The sequence below is a fragment of the Hylobates moloch genome, unplaced genomic scaffold (genome assembly GCF_009828535.3).
Source record: "Hylobates moloch isolate HMO894 unplaced genomic scaffold, HMol_V3 SCAFFOLD_19, whole genome shotgun sequence".
In the NCBI taxonomy this organism is placed as follows: Eukaryota; Metazoa; Chordata; class Mammalia; order Primates; family Hylobatidae; genus Hylobates; species Hylobates moloch.
This window is the reverse complement of record NW_026652294.1, coordinates 9,636,885-9,658,818: the sequence shown is the minus strand read 5'-3', so window position 1 is coordinate 9,658,818 and position 21,934 is coordinate 9,636,885. Positions and strand designations below refer to the sequence as shown.

The following is a 21,934-nucleotide window of genomic DNA, read 5'->3' as shown; positions in this document are numbered from 1 at the left end:
GAGCAGGAAACAAAAACTCCTTGCTCTCATGGAACTTGGAATGTACGAGGTGCTGCCACGTGCTCAAAGAGGACAAGGGACTGGAAGTGAGAAGGTGGTGGCAGAGCAGACGGGAACGCGGCAACAGGTGTGCCTGTCCTCTGTGGGGCCACGGGGCCTGACGGGAGCGGACACTCAGGTCATGTGGGCCTGGGAGATTTCCAGGCCCTGGGGACACACCCAGCCCGACTGATGTTCTTAAGGGCCGAGCTGGCTACAGTGGGAAGAGCAAATGCTGGCTTGGAAGGTGGTTATGGTTTGCAGGTAGAACCAACGGGGTCTGCAGAAGGTCATGACAGATGGGTCAAAGTGGTATCCTGTTTTTTTTTTTTTTTGAAGAACTGCCAAAATGTGATTGATTGCCCTCTGCTGAGGTCAGGAGAGTGGCAGGAGGAATGAGCTTGAGTTCCATCTGGGACACATTCGGTTTGGGGATATCCATTAGGCATCCATGCAGGCAGCTGGTATGTGAGTTTGGAGTTCAGGGGAGAGGTCAGCCTGGAGACAGAAACATGCGTGGTGTCACCCGGGGTGCATGCAGGTCGCAGGGGAAGAGGATTGTGTCCTGTGGGCATTCCAGGGTTCAGAATGACAAGGATGAGGAGGGGCCTGTGGAAGAGGGGTTGGTGAGGGCAGTCTCACTGCAGAACTGAGCAGTGGACTCTGGATTTGGCAGTGTGGACCTCATTGGTGACCTTTATAAGAATGATAGGGACTAAAACCTGAATGGAATAAGTTGAGAGAATGGGGGAGAGGCAGTGTGGAGAGTGAGTGTAGATGATGCCAGAGGGACTTGCTGGGATGGAGCTGGAAAGGAGGGCAGGAGATGTCACAGACTGCTCACATGCCGCAGCTGAGCAAAGGGCCCCCACCCCAGGAGCACGGCCGGCCCTGCTCAGAGGAAGGCCAATACAGGGTCGTGCTGCTTACCCTGACCCCACATGTGACAGGGAGCAGAGTGGAGATGGGCCATGGTGGGTCTGGGATGGGTGTGGCTGTGAGCTCTCCTAGAGTGATTTTGTCCCTATGTTAGATTTGCTTTTTCTAAAGGACCATGTTTTTGAGGATTGTAAGATTAGTATGAGTAGCTCTTGCATAATTCTTTGCTAGCTTCTATGCATATAAAGATGTTGTAAATTTTGAAAGAAAAATCAAAACCATACAGAATTCTAACTGCCCTTTGGGCCCTTGTGTTTTGTGCTTAGATTCTACTGAGCTACCGAAGCGCCTCAGCCTCGACAGCTCCTCCTCCCTGGAGTCTCTTGCTTCTGCTCAGTCTGTTTCCAACGCCCTGCCCTTGGGCTACCAGCAACCCCCCTTCTCTCCCACCGGTGCGGACAGCATCGCCTCGGACGCCATCTCTGTGTACAGTCTGAGCTCCATTGCCTCCTCAATGAGCTTTGTCTCCAAACCCGAGGGTGGATCAGAGGGTGGAGGCCCCGGAGGACGGCAGGACCATGACCGGTCCAAGAACGCTTACCTGCAGAGATCCACCTTGCCTCGGAGCCAGCTGCCTCCCCAGACCCGCCCTGCAGGCAACAAAGATGAAGAAGAATATGAAGGGTTTTCTATCATCAGTAACGAGCCCTTGGCGACCTACCAAGAAAACCGAAACACATGCTTCTCACCAGACCACAAACAACCCCGACCTGGGACAGCCGGAGGCATGAGAGTCTCGGTGAGCTCCAAAGGGAGCATCAGCACTCCAAATTCTCCAGTGAAAATGACTCTGATTCCCAGCCCCAACTCGCCCTTCCAAAAGGTGGGAAAACTAGCAAGCTCAGATACAGGAGAATCAGACCAGTCTAGCACAGAAACAGACAGTACCGTGAAATCCCAAGAAGAAAGCAACCCAAAACTTGATCCACAAGAGTTAGCCCAGAAAATTCTAGAGGAGACACAGAGTCATCTCATTGCGGTGGAGCGTCTTCAGAGGAGCGGCGGCCAGGTGAGCAAGAGTAATAACCCTGAAGACGGCGTTCAGGCGCCCAGCAGCACTGCTGTCTTCAGAGCATCAGAAACCAGCGCGTTCAGCAGGCCTGTTCTCTCCCATCAGAAGAGTCAGCCATCACCAGTCACTGTTAAACCAAAGCCCCCAGCCAGGAGCTCCTCCCTGCCCAAAGTGAGTTCCGGATATAGCAGCCCCACCACCTCAGAGACGTCCATCAAAGACAGCCCGAGCCAGCACAGTGGCCGGCCATCGCCCGGCTCCGACTCACAGACTTCCCAGCTGGACCAGCCTCTCTTTAAACTGAAGTACCCCAGCTCTCCTTACAGCGCTCACATTTCCAAATCACCAAGGAACATGTCCCCAAGCTCCGGCCACCAGTCTCCTGCTGGCAGTGCACCCTCCCCAGCTCTCTCCTACTCCTCAGCTGGATCTGCTCGCTCAAGTCCAGCAGACGCTCCCGACATAGACAAACTGAAAATGGCAGCCATTGATGAAAAGGTGCAGGCTGTCCATAACCTGAAGATGTTCTGGCAGAGCACACCCCAGCATTCCACAGGGCCAATGAAGATCTTCCGGGGAGCTCCTGGCACGATGACTTCCAAAAGAGATGTCCTCAGTCTGTTGAATTTGTCACCACGGCACAGTAAGAAGGAGGAGGGAGTGGATAAGCTTGAACTGAAGGAGCTGTCCCTGCAGCAGCATGATGGAGCTCCACCGAAAGCCCCTCCCAACGGACACTGGCGCACCGAGACCACCTCGCTGGGCACACTGCCGCTGCCCGCCAGCCCTCCCGCCGCAGCCCCTGCGCGCCCTTTGAGACTTCCTTCTGGAAATGGCTACAAGTTCCTGTCCCCAGGAAGATTCTTCCCTTCTTCCAAATGCTAAAGCATCTTTTATACCCACTGACTCTGAGCAGCCCGCAGATGGGGGCCTGGCGTTTGCTTCAGCCATTCCCTGAGTGCAGTCCTCCAACAGCCACCAGCACCCTCATGATGCTGTGCTCTCTGGGCGAGGGGCACCACCACGTCCAAAGGCTGCCACACACACTGGTGGCTTTTCTGGGCCATATTCACCAAAAGCCGGGACTTCTGTGGGGCTGGTACAGGAGGCTCACTTCACCAAATGTTTGTTTACCTTTGAACTCCCTGCTTCTCATCTTTGATATGATTCTTCACCAGGATTTTGTACAAAAATGATCATGGTTCTGGGGTGGGGAGAGGAAAGGGAGCACATATTTTGCTAAGAGGTATATATGCAGTACCTTTTATACACAGAAATACAAATAGAGCTTTTTCTAAGGCTTTCGGTTGCTGGTTGGGGGTGGGGATATATGAAATTTCAGTTGAATTCTACAGGAAAGTGTTATATTAGCCAAAAACAGAAAAATGGTTTTTAAAATGCCAATGATTTGTAATTAAATTGTAGCAATTTTGGTCTCATGATAGTGTAATATCTCAGCAACAATGCAATAATTCACATTGAAACAGCGCTTCCATTCTGAACTCTGCTCTGCAAATGTCCTTTGGGTCCCGCTGTCAACCAAACTTGAATTTTCTTAAAAAAAAAAATTGTGTAACTCTTATCCAGGCATTTTAGAACTATGCAATTGTGATTTAAAATGCAACTTTATGCTTTTAAAACATTATTGACCTTTTTTGTACATGGATAAACAACTTGGTTTTATTATCAATAGTACTTTGCATTTATAGCTATTATTTTTAAAAGCTCAAAAAGTTTTTTAAAATGTCAAATTTTGAATAGTCATCAATAAGTAATTATCAAGTTTGGAAGGAAAGGTTGAAATGACTCAGTTTCCTTATAAGCAAAAAAAAAAAAAAAAAAAAAAAATTTCCATGGCTAACTAGATTTAACCAGAATCCCGCCTTCCAGCTCCTGTTCCCTTTTATTAGCTGCTGAATTTTATTCTCTTTTCCCAACTCCAGGTCCCTCAGTTGTCTTATATCTAAATCCGTTGCCAGGTCCCCACAATCCCAGCACCTGCCTCTGTGAGCTGCCCCCAGGCCCTCCCCTTGGCCCTGGCCAGCCTCCTGTGCTCCTGCTGTCTGAAGGACTGGCCCCTCCCCCACCGCTGAAGCCACACATCCAGATCCTAAGCAACAGGGCCTTTTGCTGGGATGGATGCCCGGATTATGGCCAACCGGGAAGAGAGAGATGTATCTTAAAAAGTGGAGGTGGACTTCTCCTACAGCTCTGACGGTAACTTAAATTGTTGCCAGCTTGAGGCAAGACAAGGGAATCATCTAGTTAGGGGTAACCATTAATTTATTTTATAAAGAAAGGAAATGCTGAAAGTCGTATTAGTACTGAGTTTAGTTGGAGAATTTAGATAAGTATCTTTTAGGTAATTCTAAAATTAAAATCCTACCCACCTCACTACAGGGTTCCTCATGAAGGTGGGCGGCCACCTGGCCTGGGCCACCAGCAGCACATGGAGCAGACCTGAGGGGCCTGGCAGGGGGCACTGACCTCAGGATCCCCAGGTGGGGGTTTTAACCATGGGTGGGATCTCAGCTCTGAGCATACACTGACAATCTCACCTGTTCCTCAGTGTACTCCTCTGAAAAGAAGAAAGGATAATATTTATCCAATCTGTGTTCTCCTGAGCTCCATCCTAGGGGTTTTTAATTTAACCAACAGCCATGTTGACAAAAGCCAACAATAAGCATGTCTTATTCTAGCCCTGATCCCAACACTGAAAGCGAAGTACTTTATAAAGAAGCCAGCAATTATGAGGGTTTCTTTATGTTAGTAGGGGAAAAAATGGTAATAAAAGTACCAGTGTAGCAAGTGAAGACCAAATTTATAGCACTGTGCATTAGATAGCAAAATCAGGTTCTTAACAATGAAAAGTAAACCTCAAGTTTCTAAATCCATATGCAGATGGTTAGGCTGTCCCTCTCTTAGCAAATCTCTCAGCCTCCTTCTTTCCCAAGTGCCAAGGATCCCTGGAGTAAAGCTCTGGGGTCTGTGCTCTCCTTCTGTGAGGGGAAGGGTGCGGCCCTATTTGCCCCTCTCTAGCAAACACCCCCCCCACCCTGCCACTTCCTGTGGTTATTGAGCCAGCTAGGAGTTACTCATGGACTCTAACCTGGTTTTAGTCCCATGTACATTGTTGTTTTAGGTTTCATATTGAAGAGCCAAATGGTTTATGTGGTTTTATTCTGTCTTAAATATAAGTTTCAAGGAAGGGAAAACAAAAGTGATAAAATGATAGAACAGTCTAGAGGCCACTGTAAAGTCACCGCCACTTTATGTGTATGTCAGTCTTCGTGTTCCTGTATGAGTAAAATGGATGTAAAATCATAAAATCACAGTGAATGTTTCAGGCTACACTGAAAAAAGTATGCACTTAGAATTAAGGGAAATTGTATAATTCACCAAGATTTCTTTGTGTAGATCGGGGTTGGCAACTATGACCCACAGGCTAAGTCTGGTCAGCGGTCTGGTTTTTCACAGCCATGAGCTAAGTTACCTTTTTAAAGGGTTATATAAGTAATTACATAATATTCTTGATTTTGCCTTTGGCCCACACCACATAAAATATTCAAATATTCAATACCTGGCCTTTTTTTTTTTTTTTTTTTGAGACAGAGTCTCGCTCTGTCGCCCAGGATAGAGTGCACTGGTGCGATTTCGGCTCACTGCAACCTCTTCCTCCTGGGTTCAAGTGATTCTCCCTGCCTCAGCCTCCTAAGTAGCCGGGATTACAGGCACCCACTACCATGCCCTGCTAATTTTTGAATTTTTAGTAGAGATGGGGTTTCACCATGTTGGCCAGGCTGGTCTCGAACTCCTGACCTCAGGTGATCCGCCTGCCTTGGCCCCCCAAAGTGCTGGGATTACAGGTGCGAGCTACCACACCCGGCCAATACCTGGCCTTTTAAGAAGTTTGCTGACTCCTGGTATGGATGACAGAAAATGGAATAACGTTTTGTTTCTCCAGTCTAGGAAGAGCAAGTCAGGTAGTGGATAGACTGACTGGCGTCCGGGGAGCCCAGGGTATGTGAAGGCCATGTGGATGGAAACAAATGCCTCCTGCATAGCCCTTGGCTGTTCGTCCCACTTGGGAAGAGTCCATGGATGTAATATTTACAAAACAATTTTTTGCTTACCATTTGCAGAAAGCATTGCATATATTTCCTTTTAGCTCAGGAAACTGGCATGCCCCACCCTCTGCTACTCCATCAGATGTAAATACAATGACGATAAGCCGTACAACTCCCCTCTCTTAGAAACCTCAGCAGGACCACAGAGCAAGGGAGTCAAAGCTTTCTTAATTTTCTCCAGTAAATGACTCAACTAATTTGATTTTTTAAATTAAGTCAAAATACCAAGAGAAAAATTGCTACTAAAACTTACATTTTGATCCACACTGATGTGCAACACAAAATGAAATAGTTTTCACCTCCATTCCATTTTTTTAAAAATTCACGGTCCACACTGAAACTTGCTGGGTTTTAGCAGGAGACAAAGGTGCCACCTATGCTGTCCTGACCCTGCTCTCTCTGTCCCAGTGACGCTGCAGCACATGATCATTGCAGCCAGTCCCTGGCCCGTGCCGATTCTGCCACCTCCCAGCCACACACACTTGCAGACCCACAAGAAGAACTGTAGCCTTGATAATTTCAGTTCAGGTTGGAAAAATGCCATGCAATAATCTGGTTTGCTTTCAGTAAGTAGGCAACAAGTGAAAACTGTATAATTTTCATCACCTATTCTGCTGTTCTATCTAAAATGAGTGTACCTGTGGTTTGTGAACTGGGCCCTTGTTTGTGCCAGATCCTTCAAAGATGTTCCCTGTCAGGACACCTGTGGCCCTGCCCCTCCTCAGACACCTTCCCACTGGCATTCACGTTCCTTATATGCAGTGTTAGCCATCTTTGGCCTACGTGGACTTTTTTTGTAAATTACACAGTTTCCAGACATTAAACTTTTTATATTATGAAATTTACCATGTAAAAAGAACTTCATATTTTTATTGAGATTGCTAAGGCACTTGGCCTTCCTCCTTTGTGATTTTCAGTGTCTATTAAAGCATGAGTTCCCTCAGTTTTAAGTGCTGTATCTGGATCACTTTCTCTACTCTTTCTACACTGTCTAGGTTTCTTTGCAGTACACGGAGTGGCCGTGTGTCATTACTGAGCACGTATCTCTCTAGTTTTAACCCCATCTCTACACCATAGCCTCACATCCGCCAGGCAGAGAGCATGACCGTGCATGCAGCAGAGCTGTCCCGCATGTCTCTGGTCTGGGGGCACTGTCGGTGGGGGGTGATTTAGATGCTACTCATAGTTGGAGGGCCAGAAAGTTCTACAGTTGAATACGTATTTTGACAAACAAAAACAGAGTTCATCACCACCAGATCCCTATATCATCTAACAAAACTTCCAAGGTAGTATTTCAGAAAGAAGGAAGATAATTTTATATGCAAAAGTGTGAGAAGCATGAAGGAATAGTGAAGAACTGGGTAAATGTGCATAAATGAACACAAATATTGCCTTTATAAAAACAGTAATGTCTCATTTGGCTAACAAAAAATACTAGACAATAATATGTAAAACATGGGAGTTAAAGTGCTGTAAGTTTAGGAACAAATTGTAGATTATTTTTAGAGTAAGTTAAATATATGTAGTTACACACACACAAATTGAAGTAGAGGGTTATACTTCCAAACTAGTTAGTGGAAGAGAAACAGATTCATTTTGTAAAACCCTGGTTGATGTAAAGGAATAGAAAAAGGAAGGAACAACAAAAACCATCTAAAAGGCAGGACAAATATAAGATGAAATTAATTGTACATTTTCAAATAACTAAAAGTATAATTGGATTGTTTGACACACAAAGGATAAATACTTGAGGGGATGGACACCCCATTCTCCGTGATGTGATTATTATGCATTGCACGCCTGGATCAAAACATCTCACGTGCCCCATAAATATATACATCTACTGTGTTCCCACAAAAATTAAAATTAAAAAATAAGACAAAAGAAAAATATCAGTAATCATTATAAATGTAAGTGAACTAAACAATTAAGCAGCAGATTGGCAGATGATGGCAATAAGCCACATGCTCTTTAAAAGGCTATATGCTATTTGAAAAGAAAACCACCAAAGCATAAACGGCTGATAGTAAAAGGATTGGCAAACTAGATATTAAAATAAGAGGCACTAATACAAATGAAGATCCACTTCCTAATGATAAACTTAGCAAAAAGGCAAAATTCTAAATTTATATGCAGCTAACTACATAGCCTCCAAATTCATGAAGAAAATGGGCAGAACTGCAAGTTTGAAAAAACATCATAATGGGAGGTTTTAAGCCACTACTCTCAGTAATTGATAGATCAAGCAGACGAAAAGTTAGAACGCATGTGCTAGGTTTAAACAATTCTGTGAACAGGAGAACCCAGTCTCGGATAGTGAATCCACGGTCTTCACTTGCACACATGGAATATTTCATGAAAATAGACCATGCACAGGCCACATAGCAAGTCTCAGCAAATATCGAAGAATTACTACCACATAATCAGAGCACAATACAATTAAGTCAAGCATCAATAACAAGAGGATCGCTAAAAAGTAGCCAATCACTCAGACATTTTAAAATGGACCACATAGCATATGACCCATGGAAGAACTCAAAATAGAAATGGGAAAATACAATATATCAAAACAGGTGGATGCCTCCAGATCTACCTTGGGAATATCTGAGGTTTTCTTTTATTAAGGACAGTGGTGTTTGTTATTTATTCTATACTCGCCTAGAATTTGCACAGTAGATTACAAACATTATCACTTTCACCCAATAAAATAAAATTACAATTATTTTTTTTCTGCTTACATGGTATTTTCAGAAAATGTATACATTATATTATAAAGAAAATTAATTTATAATTCCATAAAACTAGTGGAATACAACATTAAAGAAAAATTTATATCCCTAAATGTTTATATTCAAGGGTAATATTTAAATTATGTAACTGCAAGAGCCCCAAGCGACAAAGAAGGACACTGGTGCTGTGATGCTAGAGTACTGAGGTATGTTAGGGAAAAACAAAAACTACTTACTGAGCTAGGTGACCAATTCAAGAAGTTAGAAAAAGAATAATATATCCAGAGGGAAAATAAAAGAGGGAATAAGAAAGGTCAGAAATAAAAGAAGACAATATAGAAGGTTAAGAAGGGCAAAGTTTGCCAAGAAGACACGTACACTGATTTCTGGGAATGGTAATCGTGTGTGTGAGTCAGAAAGAGAGAGAAAGGGAAGGAAAAGGGGCTTTCTAAAGATGCAGCAGAGATCAAAGAATAAGAAAACGCTACGAACGATATTATGCCAATATATATAAAAATACAAAATAATGCCTTTCAGGGTCCAGGTGCATACATGCAGTGGAGGTAACTAGAAATGCTGGAAATGAGGGCTTTCAAATGCGGGAGTGGTACTGTTGTGCGGGAGGGAAGGCGGTGGAATTAGTGTCAGGAGCGGTATGTGGGCGACTTCAACTGCAAAGCACTGTGATTTACAGTAACTCTACTTGTTTATATATCTGAACTACTTCATATTTAAGAACAAGTGAAAAATATTATTAGCAATTATACAATAATAGATTACACAAACTTTTAGAAAAAGACATTAAAAGTTTTGAAAAAAGATAAAATGCCAAAATTGATGTAAGAAGGAAAAGAAACTTAAACTAAAATGGTAATCACAACTCTTTGCCCTTACCCAACTCTCCAAAAAATAACAGGGCCAGGCGGTTTTACATGTATTTCACCAAACTTTTAGGAGTTTTTTTTTTTTTCAGCTAATCTCTCTCTTTTCAAAATGAACTGTTTAGAAAATATAAAATGATGTCCAAATCATTTCATGATGCTATCCTTAATTCTGAAACCAATGAAGAGTATAGGAAAACAATAGGACCATTCCATGTGTGCACCTAGACATAAAAATCCTAAAGAAAATATTGGCCATTAAATCTCTGCATTTTATTATTTATTTACTTTTAGAGATGGGGCTCTATGTTGCCGAGGCTGACCTCAAATTCCTGGGCTCAAGCAATTCTCTTGCCTCAGCCTCCTGGATCAGCTGAGACCTCAGGCATGCACCACCGCCCCCAGCAAACCTCTGTATTTTGAAAACTAAGAAAACACAAACTGAAAAGTGGATCTATGTGTTAGTGACTTGGGAGTGTTGGTCTTTGCTAATATACACACAACTGGTATTCCTAAGGGACCAGAGCTCTGGCCCTAAATGGATACCTATAAACACATTCATATGCGGAAAACCTTATAATAAGCATGAAATTCTGGAGAACATTATGACCCTGAGAACTGGGGTGGATGATTTCTATGGTTTACACTATACTTATACAAGAGGCAAAATCTATTATCTTCCCATTATAATAAAATTTGTATGTCAATGTAAAGGGAATTCCAAGTGGTTCTACCATTTCTTAAGACACAGTATAAGAACTATACCCTGCTATTGGTGTTAAAGTAGACTTTTACTTTAGTATAATACAATAATCTACAGACTACATCTAAATATGAAAGGTTAATGAGACATAATGCAAGGATTTATGAGCACAATAGTGTGGGCCCCAATACTTTAGGAAATCCAATTTATGTTCCCTGTTACTGCTAAAGAATTTGCATATTCCATTGTAGAATACATATTTTGTTGGACATGTCCTTTGAAGGACAGAATGGCCCTTAATGAAGATTTGATTCTGTGCTTCAGGATCTCAGTTGACAGCTAATACGATAGATGGTTACAAGTAGGACTGCTCTTAGCTATTGCAGCTACTTTTAGGATTCTAATGCTTGATTTATAGTTACTTTGTTGTGTTGCTTTTAACCTCAGATATTCTGGACAGGGGCTGCAGCTTGGTACCTTCCTCTATTTAAAGCCTTTCTTTAACTTTCCCAGTGAGCATGCATGCTTACAGCCTCTAATACTCCTAAATAATGGCAAACAGCAGGGAACTGACAGGCTAATGCTGCATCCACTCCAGCAAATGAAGCCAAACATCTGGAGCCAAACACATTAAAGGGACACGTTGGCATTAAGGAAACACTTTGCTTCTCAAATGAATTTCATCCAATCTCAAGATATTTATTAAATTTGTAGCAATTAAGCATTTGGGCTTCAGGGAATAATAATTTTCTTAAGTATATAAATATTGTCAATATATTTACTTAAAATAAAAAGTTTTAAACTTTAAATCCCAGGAGCAGAACTCAAAGTCTATACTTTTAGTTAATTAAGACAGGTAAAGGGATTTGAATTCTGATTTGCCTGGTAGCATTTTGCCAACAGTCTTTTTTTTTCCTATACAGATCTTCTTGAAGTACAGCCATTTTCATTCTAAACCAAAAATGCAAAAGTAAAATAAAATTAATAGGTGGTCAAAATGAAAAAGGCAGTTCTTATCTATGATTTCAAAAGTCATTCATTCCACAAATATTTGCTCAGAGTTTATGATAAGTAGAATGCAGCCAATAAAAAATAAGCAGAAAGTTAAAACAGGTGTTAGAAAATCCATAAAACAGGCCAAGCACAATGGCTCACGCCTTAATCTTAGCACTTTGGGAAGCCAAAACGAGGGAATTGCTTGAGCCCAGGAGTTTGAGACCAGCCTGGGCAACATGGTGAAACCCTGTCTCTACAAAAAATACAAAAATAAGCCAGGCATGGTGGCCTGCTCCTGTAGTCCCAGCTACTCGGAAGGCTTTTAGGTGGGAGGATCACTAGAGCCTGGGAGGTTAAGGCTGCAGTGAGCCATGATCATGCCACCACACCCCAGCCTGGGTGACAGAGCAAGACCCTGTTTCCAAAAAAAAAAAAAGAGAAAAGCAAGTCCATAAAATACAGCTTATGCACTTCACTTACATGCCATTGTCTTCATGATACAATTTAAACAGCTTGATGAATGAAAACACAACCACTGTGCCCCTACCCACCCACTCACCACCCCTCCCCAGAACTGCCTCGGCCCAGCCTAGGGAGTTGTGAACCCGGGCAGTTGTGTTTCCTACTGGAGGACTCTACTCTCCCAGCTGCAGCTGACTAGGCAAGAGCAGGAAACAGACTGCATGGCCGAGCCAACCCCGTGACAGGTCAGAAAAACGCCCGTGAACTGGCCAACCAGATTCCTTTTCTCATGAATTCAATCCAGAACATCTTGACAAGATCCGGTATTTGCAGCTGAAGCAAGACCCAAAAGCTAGTGATGTAAACTGAGGTCAGTGGGCCATCATGACCACGTGCAGCCCAGAGTGACGGAGGTGCAAAAGCCATACGTAAGCAGAGAGAGGAGAAGCGAAGAGGAAGACAGAACAGATGCAAAGACACTATGAGGGAGACCAAGAAAGACCCCAAAGTAGCCAAGTTCCAGGCCATGCTAGTTTCAGGATTAGCTATTTCCAAGTTAGGGTAACTTACATGGCAGTCTCTTTTTTTTTTTCTTTTGTAATTTAATGGCCTTAGTTGTAGATGTTTGAATCTATGGCATAAATAGAAGCAAGTTAGAAATGGGAGGGAGGAAGGCTGTAGAGTCAGGCAAACTGAAACAGAAATGACAGCAAAGGAAGAAGAGCTATACATAGGTCATAAAAGGGCACACAAAACTTGAAGGACTGGGGCCTTATAATGAAGGCCACTACAGTACTGTACAGTCTTGGACAGTATGACATGAAATAAATAGAGAAGTCCCATGTCCCTTCTTACCAGCTTATGCTCTGCCTTCCCTCCTGTTATTGTGGGCAGAGCCTCTGGGCCCCTCTCCATGGCCAACACGTCCACTAGCCCAGACCCACTCACTCTCCCTTGCCTATTGCAGAACAGTGCTTTAATAATTCTCCTCTCTCTCTCCTGCATTGTCAGGCCTTCCCTCTCAGATGAATCATTCCTATCAGCACATAAATATACTATAGCTCTCCAACTCAGTACTATATCCCCATCCAGTTAACACTCCATTTCTCTGTTCTCCTTTCAGTACAAAGCTCCCAACTGGTCTATACTTGGTGTCTCCAATTCCACTCTTCCCCTTCTTTCTTGAACTAACCCCCTCAAATCAGGTTTTTGGCCTCATATAAGACCAATAGCCACATCCATGGTGCAAAATCTAGTGGTTAATTCTTAGTTCTTTGTAATGCAATACAAAGGGTACAGCATCACCTAAGGTAGTCTTGAAATACAAGTTTAATCTGGAGATATATATATATATATATATAACTTCCAATTTTCTATAAATACAGGGATTATTTTAATAAATTACACAACACCATAAGAGAACAGTGAAGCAAATACAGAAGGTGGGGCCACCCCACCACTCCACACAGTGCCTTTCAATAGAACTATATGCAATAATGAAAATTTGTGTTGTGCAATACAGTAGCCACTAGGTACATGTGACTGCTGAGCAACTAAAATGAGGTTAGTGTGATCAAGGAAAATTTTAATGTTAATTTTATTTACATGGATATAGCCATATGTGCCTAATGGCCACTGTAATGAACAACACAATAAGACCACTGACCTGATTGCTTCAACACATCAATGTCATAAAGAAATAGAGGATATTTACTGTTCAAGAGTAAAAAATGAAGAGACATCACATCCAATAGTAAATGCAATTTTTTTATGTACTAACAATAAATACTGGAAAATAAAATGTAAACCAATTCTGTTTACCATTGCATCAATAAACATAAAATTGATTAAAAATATAAACTTTATACTTAAAATGGGAGCATTTGTAAATTACTATGTAAATTATACCTCAAAGTTGATAAAATATATATAATATAAACAAATTTAATAAAAGACATGCAAGATTTCTACTTTGAAAACTATAAAATGATGCTGAGAAAAATTAAAGACATACATAAATAGAGAGATACACAATGTTCATGGATAGAACACTCAATATTGTTAAGCTGTTAGTTCTTCCCAAATTGATTTATAGATTCAACACAATTGCAATGAAAATATTAGCAGGAAAAATCTTAGCAGATTTTTCACTAGAGACTGACAAGTTAAATTATTCAGAAATGCAAAGAATCTAGAAAAGTCAAAGCAAACTTGCAAAAGAGGATGACTTCAAGACTTACTCTAAAGCTATGGTATGTAAAAGCTATGTGGTTCTGGCATATAACCAAATATTTTAGAGGACAGAATAGAGTTCAGAATATATGGAGAGAACGGAGTCCAAACATACAGTCAATTGATTTTCAATAGAGGGTTCCAGGGCAATTCAACAAAGAAAGAGTATTTTCAACAAATAGCACTACAATAACTACATATCATTTAGAAAAAGATAAACCTTCCCAGCACTTTGGGAGGCCGAGGCGGGCGGATCACGAGGTCAGGAGATCGAGACCATGATGAAACCCCGTCTCTACTAAAAAAAAAAAAAAGAAAGAAAAAGATAAACCTTAACAATTACCTCAAATAATACTCAAAAATGTGTTCAAGGTGGATCATAAACCTAGATGTAAAAGCTGAAACTATAAAGCTTCAGGCAGGGAAACAGGTCTTTTATCTTGAGTCAGGCAAAGATTTCTTAAGACATGAAATGCACTAACCATGAAATAATTTAATAAATGGGAATTTATCAAAATTAAAACTGTCTTCTCTTCAAAAGATATCATTAAGAAAATGAAAAGGAAAGCACAGCTTAGAAGACAAAATGTGTGCTACATTTTTGTGATACCTTTACCTGACAAAAGACCTGTATCTGGAATATATATAAAACTCATGCAACAATAAAACATCAAACAATAAAATAAAGGCAAAAGATTTGAACAAAAACTTCACAGAGGAAGATATACAAATGATCAACAAGCACTGAAAATGTGCTCAGACTCAGTTATCAGGGAATACAAATTAAAACCACAATGAAAAAAAACACTTCACATCTTGAGAATGGCTAAATTAAAAAGACCAACCATATCAAATGTTGATGAGTATATAGAGCTACTAGAATTCACACATATTGTTAGCGGGAGTGTTAAATGATGCAACCACTTTGGAAAACAGCTGGATAGTTTCTTATAAAATTGAGCACACACCCACTCTATCACCCAATCAAATTCTATACCTAAGTATTCACTCAAGAGAAATGAAAAAAGATGTCCACAAAGAGACTCATCTAAGAACGTTCATAGTTGCCTTATCAATAGCAGCCACAAACTGGAAAAAACCAAAATGCCTATTATCAGGTAAATGGATAAACAAATTTTGGTATAGTTGTACAATGGAATACTCAACAACAAAAAGGAATGAACTGATATACCCACCAAGATGAGTGAATATAAAACACCGTATGTTGAGCAAAATAAGTAAAAAACAAGAGTTCGTACGTTTCTATTTATACAGAGTCCTAGAATAATTGAAACCTACTTACGATGACAGAAATCTTTCAAAAGAGTGGTTGCCTCTAGTAGGAAATGGGGATTGACTGGAAAGGAGCATGAAGGAACATTCTCAGGTGATGACTGTGTTCTAGATCTTACTAGAGTGTTGATTACATGGGTGCAAACATTTGTCAAAACTCATTAAACTGTACCCTTAATATTTTTGCATTTTATTATGCCTAAATGAATTAAAAGCCCCAGCAGTGTTTTGTTTTTGGTAGAAATTAACAAGCTGATTCTAAATGTATATGGAAATGCAGAAGGGCCAAGTGTATCCAAGGCAGTCAGTCTAGAAGAACAACAAGGCTGGAGAAGTTACATTGCCAGAAACTAAGCTCTAGTATAAAGCCATGATAATTAAGAGAATAGAACTGGTGCAAGGATAAAAAGACAGATGAATGAAACACAACAGGAAGTTCTGAAGCAGACCCATGCATATGTGGTCACCTGACCTATGACAAAGATGACAGTGCTATCTAGTGGGGAAAGAATACGCTTTGCAATAAATGGAGCTTGGTTAACTGAATATGCATTTTTTAAAAATTAATGTTTACCTCTATATCATACCATACATAAAAAATCAATTCCTGCCAGGTGCAGTGGCTCATGTCTGTAATCTCAGCACTTTGGGAGGCCGAGGCGGACAGATCACAAGGTCAAGAGATTGAGATCATCCTGGCCAACATGGTGAAACCCCGTCTCTACTAAAAATACAAAAATTAGCCAGGCGTGGTGGTGGGTGCCTGTAGTCCCAGCTGCTTGGGAGGCTGAGGCAGGAGAATCAATTGAACCCGGGAGACGGAGTTTGCAGTGAGTCCAGATAGCACCGCAGCACTCCAGCCTGGGCAACAGAGCGAGACTCTGTCTCAAAAAAAAAAAAAAAAAAAATCAATTCTTGGTGTATTGTATATCTAAATATAAAAGACAAGGTGAAAAGGCAGAAAAATCTAGGAAAACTGTTTAGAAAAAAACACAAGAGACTACCTACCATCATAACCTTAAGGTAGCAAACATTTCTTAAATGGGACATAAAAAGTGATAAATATAAAGAAAATATTTGAGAAAATGGACGATCGACTATCGTGTAAGTTAATGACAGTGTATTTACACAACAAAATACTTTATGGCAATGTGTAACAACCTGAATGAATACTTCAAATAAAGTGTTGGCTGGCCTAGGTACTGGGGATAGCTGAGTTTTTCGGAGATTTTTCTGTGGTGTCTCCATCTTCCCATCTCTCAGGAAGTCAGAAGCAAACCTGAGAAGTAGCCGTTACTTTCCCGTGTCTTCCTTCCTGCCCATGGTTTGGCCACATTGAGTCCAGTCTTGCTTGACATGCTTAGAGAGGTTAGTTTTCCTGACTAGACTCTGGCTGATTCCAAAGTTATGGTAAATAAGATAATGTGGTAATTATTAGCCCAGGAAATCAAGCTAATAGCTCAGAATTAGACCCACAAGTGTATGTAAAGTTGGTATTTGAAGATCAGTGGGAAAAATATGGCTATTCAATAAATAATGTGGAGAACCATTTCATAAGAAATATTCATTTCAAAAGAAGAAAAACTGGATCTCTACTTCTTACCATATATAAAAAGTTGAATGAAAGCCTTAAATATGAAAAATAAAACTTATGAGCTTTATAGAATATTGTTATAATTTCAAAGTAAGATTTCTTAAATACACACACTAACCATAAATAAGATGAACTTCTGTTCATCAAAAGGCACTTCCTGTACTCCTTCCCAAAACATTCAGAACAAAGCCCTTAGGTGGCTGTGAGCAAGGCAGGTGGCCGAGTTGTGGGGAGCTGTGGTGGCCTGGGAGGGATGATGGAGGCTGGCCAGGGTGAGGAGGGCATCCTTTGGGGGTGGGGAAGGCAGTGCAGGATGTCAGAGCACAGGCAAGGTGAGAAGAATGCCCATGTGGAGGAGTGACAGTGGCCCACACCCGAGTGTGGTGTGGGAGCCTGAGTGGGGTGAGGGAGGGTCCCCACAGGGCAGTGGTGGCAGCAATGGGGATGCGTTACACACAGGAGACTGCTCAAATACACAAATCTATGATGCATCACGGGAGTGAGGCTTCTCCCTGTTGGAGTCATTACAAATGTTGAGAACTAGAATGAACCTTATGTGGTGTGTATTAGAATTGGAAATATTGATAAAAGCTTATGGTTTGCATCAATCAATCAATCAATCAATCTAGACATACAGATATGTTCCCTAGCTCTGACAGGGAGAGCCTGGCAGCAGCAATGCCCCAATAGTAAGAAAGCACCCAATACCCAGAACTCGGCTTCTAAAAACCGTTCTCCACTAAACGGAACCAGGGCTTCTTGGAAGAATGACTGGTTTCAGGCAGAGTTGGAACACCTTGCATACCAGAAGGTAAAGAAGTACTCAAAGAATGACTGGGCCATGTCAAAAGGGCACAGGTGACAATTTGAAGGGGCTCCCACTGGCCAAATCAGGTACAATTTGTGTATCAAAATAAATAATGTTAGTAACAAATTATAACCCATCGAATAAAGTAGGAAACTGGGTCCATAGTGTCGAATGAGTTGAAGGTTGGGTGAGGAACAGGATAGTGTCCATCTGTGGGAATTATATTTGGTTATTTGAACCCTATTTCCATGGTTCCTGTCCTGCTCCTCTGCCTCCTAGGACACATGATATGTATTTATAATTGCCTTTCTAATGCCAAAATCTCCATCATCTGTGCCGTTTCGGTCAGTTTCTAATGCGTTTTTCTCCTCAAGGCTCGTATGTTCCTACTTTTTTGCAACTCTAGCAATTATTGACTAGATGCTGGGCACAGTGACTTTTAAATTGTAGGGTGCAGGGTTTTTGATCTTTTGTATTCTTTTAAATATTTCTGTGCTTTGTTCTAGGACATGGCTAAGTTCCAGTTTGATCTTGCAGGGTTTGCTTGTAAGCTTTGCTAGGTGGGACCAGCTGGTGCAGCCTTTAGCCCAGGCTAAGCCAGCCCCTGCACTGAGATGAGCCGTTCTGGGAACCCTGTCTAATGCCACATATCGTGAGATTTCTCCACTCTGGCTGTTGGGAACATGAACTATTCCCATCCCTTTGTGTTCCACAGATTGTCCTGCCTGCACCTCTACCGCGGCTCTTTGTCTGGCCTCAGGTGGTCTCCTCACTCACCTGCTGAAGCCCCAGGAGGGTCCTCTGCACCACCTTCTCCTCTCTGGTCTTTGTCCTGTTGATTCTTGCCACCTTGACCTCCCCAAATCCTCAACCTCAACACAATTGCAAGCTCAGTCTCAGTCTCCCTCCCAGCTCTGAGGCCTGAACACTCCAGGGGGTAAGCGGGGGCCTTCCTGGGGCTCACTCACCTCATTCACTTCCCCGGCTCAGGGCACCACAGCTGGCAGTGCCCAGCCTCCAGTGTCTGCAAACTGCTGTGTCCTATACCTCAGTAGATTTTTTGTTACTGTTTAAGACACAGGATAAGTCTGGTCCCTGTAATTCCCTCGTGGCTGGAAGTGGATGTGAAAAATGGGATTTTACATTGTTTCAACATGCCTCTCCAGAAAATACTTATCAATTACAGAGAGAAAAACAGTAACTTTACATAGGAGCCTGGCAGATGGCATTTTAATGAAGTGACTAAAATAAACATAATCAGAAATGGGACAAATTGGACTCATGTGCCAATTTTATAATAAAGGTCCTTCCTGGATGCACTGAGAAGATGGCAGCTTTACTGGTGATATTTCTGCTAAAGATGTACAACCTGAATCTAATCATAAGGAAGTATCAAACCCAGACTGAAAGACATCCTGAAACATGACTTACCTGTGAACTGGGGAGACACTTCGGAAAGTAACTGATAACTATGGAAGATGTTTATACCCTATGACTCATCAGTTCAACTCCTAAGTACACAGTCTAGGGAAAAGCATACATATGCACAAGAGACCTACTGGAATGTCCATGATGGTATCATTTACTCTAGCAAAACGTCAATATCAAGTTAAACACCAAGAAGAGAATGACAAAACGTACAGTGGTGAAAATGGATGAACTAGAACCACACATCCCAACATGGATAAATCCACTCAACAATGATCAGTAAAAAGAATCTATTACAGATTATGCATGAGAAGGGTAACAGCACATTTACATAAAGGGTGGGTCTGGGGGACAGAAGGCAATCTGGGAGGACTATACCAACAGTTTCTATTGTATTTATAATGTTTTATTTCCTAGAGTAGATGGTAGACACATGGGTTTTCATTGTTATTCTCTGTACCTTTATGTCTGAAATACTTTGGTTTAAAAATGCTAATTATCGGCTGGGTGCGGTGGCTCACGCCTGTAATCCCAGCACTTTGGGACGCCGAGGCGGGCGGATCACGAGGTCAGGAGATCGAAATCATCCTGGCTAACACAGTGAAACCCCATCTCTACTAAAAATACGAAAAAATTAGCTGGACGTGGTGGTGGGCGCCTGTAGTCCCAGCTACTCGGGAGGATGAGGCAGGAGAATGGCGTGAACCCCGGGAGGCAGAGCTTGCCAAGATGGCGCCACTGCACTCCAGCCTGGACGACAAAGCGAGACTCCGTCTCAAAAAAAAAAAAAAAAAAAATTCTAATTATCTGTGCTGAAAATTTTCCATCCAAATGGTTAAAATAAAAACTTTGCTAAAATAGTTTTGTTTTAGCACACCATTGGTTTTCTGAGAAATGTACCCATAAGGAGGTCCTATGAAGGTAATGTCAGGTAAACTTTCATTGTATTAACAAATAATTTTTCTAAAACATTTGGCTAATTCTGACAGTGTAGCAAGGCTGTCAGTTTCGTTTGGGGCTGGGCGCAGTGGCTCATGCCTGTAATCCCAGCACTTTGGGAGGCCGAGGCAGGCAAGTGGCTTGAGCTCAGGAGTTTGAGACCAGCCTGGGCAACATGGTGAAACCCCATCTCTACAAAAATTACAGGAATCCGCCAGCCATGGTGGTATGCACCTGTAGTACCAGCTACTCAGGAGGCTGAGGTGGGAGGACCAATTGAGCCTAGGAGGTTGAGGCTGCAGTGAGCCGTAATCATGCCACTGCATTCCAGCCTGGGCAACAGAGCAAGATACCCTGTCTCAAGAAAATAAAAATAAAAATTTGTCTGGAACCTGACCAAGTTGATTAATCCAGTTTGAGTAACTGATGAAGCTTTTTTTTTCAGATAGAGTCTTGCTCTGTGGCCCAGACTGGAGTACAGTGGTATGATCCCGGCTCACTGCAACTTTTGCCTCCCAGATTCCAGTGATTCTCATGCCTTAGCCTCCAGGGTAGCTGGGATTACAGGTGTGCGCCACCATGTCTGGCTAATTTTTGTATTTTTAGTAGAGACAGGGCTTCGCTATGTTGGCCAGGCTGGTCTCAAATTCCTGGCCTCAAGTGATCTGCCTGCTTCGGCCTCCCAAAGTGTTGGAATTACAGGCATAAGCTACCGAACCTGGTCTGATGACGCTTTCATCATCCTGAAAGACTGGGTGGTATAACCCTATTGACCAGCCTTGGCTGGTAATAAGTACACAGGCTATTTGCCATGGAGTTGTAGACAGCTATACACAGCCAACTGAATCAAAGAAAATTAGCTCATGAACCTTATTGTATTTCTAACCTTGAGAAGTGAAAACTTCCTTTAGGCTGACTATGGAGGCTAAAGAATGGTTACTTTGACTTTAATCTTTAAAACTCAGTAAAAGTGGTGAAGTACACAGGGCTCTAAAATGCCTCAACTGATCAAGAAGACACAGGCTTTCCTGAGGTCATGCCCATGCCCAGCCCTCTGAATCCTGACACTTACACAGTTGCAAGTGTGACTTTTCAAACTTTTAGAATTCACAGAAGAATGCTGCAGTTCCTAGAGATGGATGTGTTTTTGATACATCTTCCTGACCACAAAAGAACCTTTGGCATTTCGCATACTATTTTTGAAGAGTAAATGCAAACAATGGCTTTATTTTCTTTGAAAACTTGTAACCAAATAATAATAATTATTTCTTTTTGAGATGGAGTCTTGCACGGTTGCCCAGGTTGGAGTGTAATGGCACAATCTCGGCTCACTGCAACCTCCACCTCCCAGGCTCAAGCAATTCTCCTGCCTCAGCCTCACTGGTAGCTGGGATTACAGACACCTGCCACCATGCCCAGCTAATTTTTGTATTTTTAGTAGAGACAGGGTTTCACCATGTTGGCCAGGCTGGTCTCAAATTCCCAACCTGAGGTGATCTGCCCGCCTTGGCCTCCCGAAGTGCTGGGATTACAGGTGTGAGCCACTGCGCCTAGCCTCAAAGAATTATTTTAAAAGAAAATTCACATGCAACAGGACTTGCATAATGCTTTTCATAACTCATGAAAGAAACCTATTTTTATTTGTAAATTCAGATATTTTTGTTACACTAATACATGCAGAAATAGATATACATATATGTTCTTCAACTTCCATAAAGGTTTTAAGGAGCTCAAAATAAAAGCACAGCATAA

At 42.0% G+C, this 21,934-nt stretch overlaps 1 protein-coding gene across 4 annotated transcripts in view; it reads left to right on the top strand.

Annotated features, from left to right (window-relative positions):
• TTC28 (tetratricopeptide repeat domain 28) overlaps nucleotides 1–7,212 on the top strand; it is a 738,720-nt gene extending 731,508 nt beyond the window's left edge. For all 4 annotated transcript variants that reach the window (XM_032138048.2, XM_058430991.1, XM_058430992.1 and 1 more), the window contains one exon: nucleotides 1,245–7,212. In XM_032138048.2, coding sequence (XP_031993939.1) covers nucleotides 1,245–2,875 — 1,631 coding nt within the window. In that variant the 3' untranslated portion in view covers nucleotides 2,876–7,212. The remainder of the gene's footprint in view (nucleotides 1–1,244) is intronic.
• The last annotated feature ends 14,722 nt before the right edge of the window (nucleotides 7,213–21,934 follow it).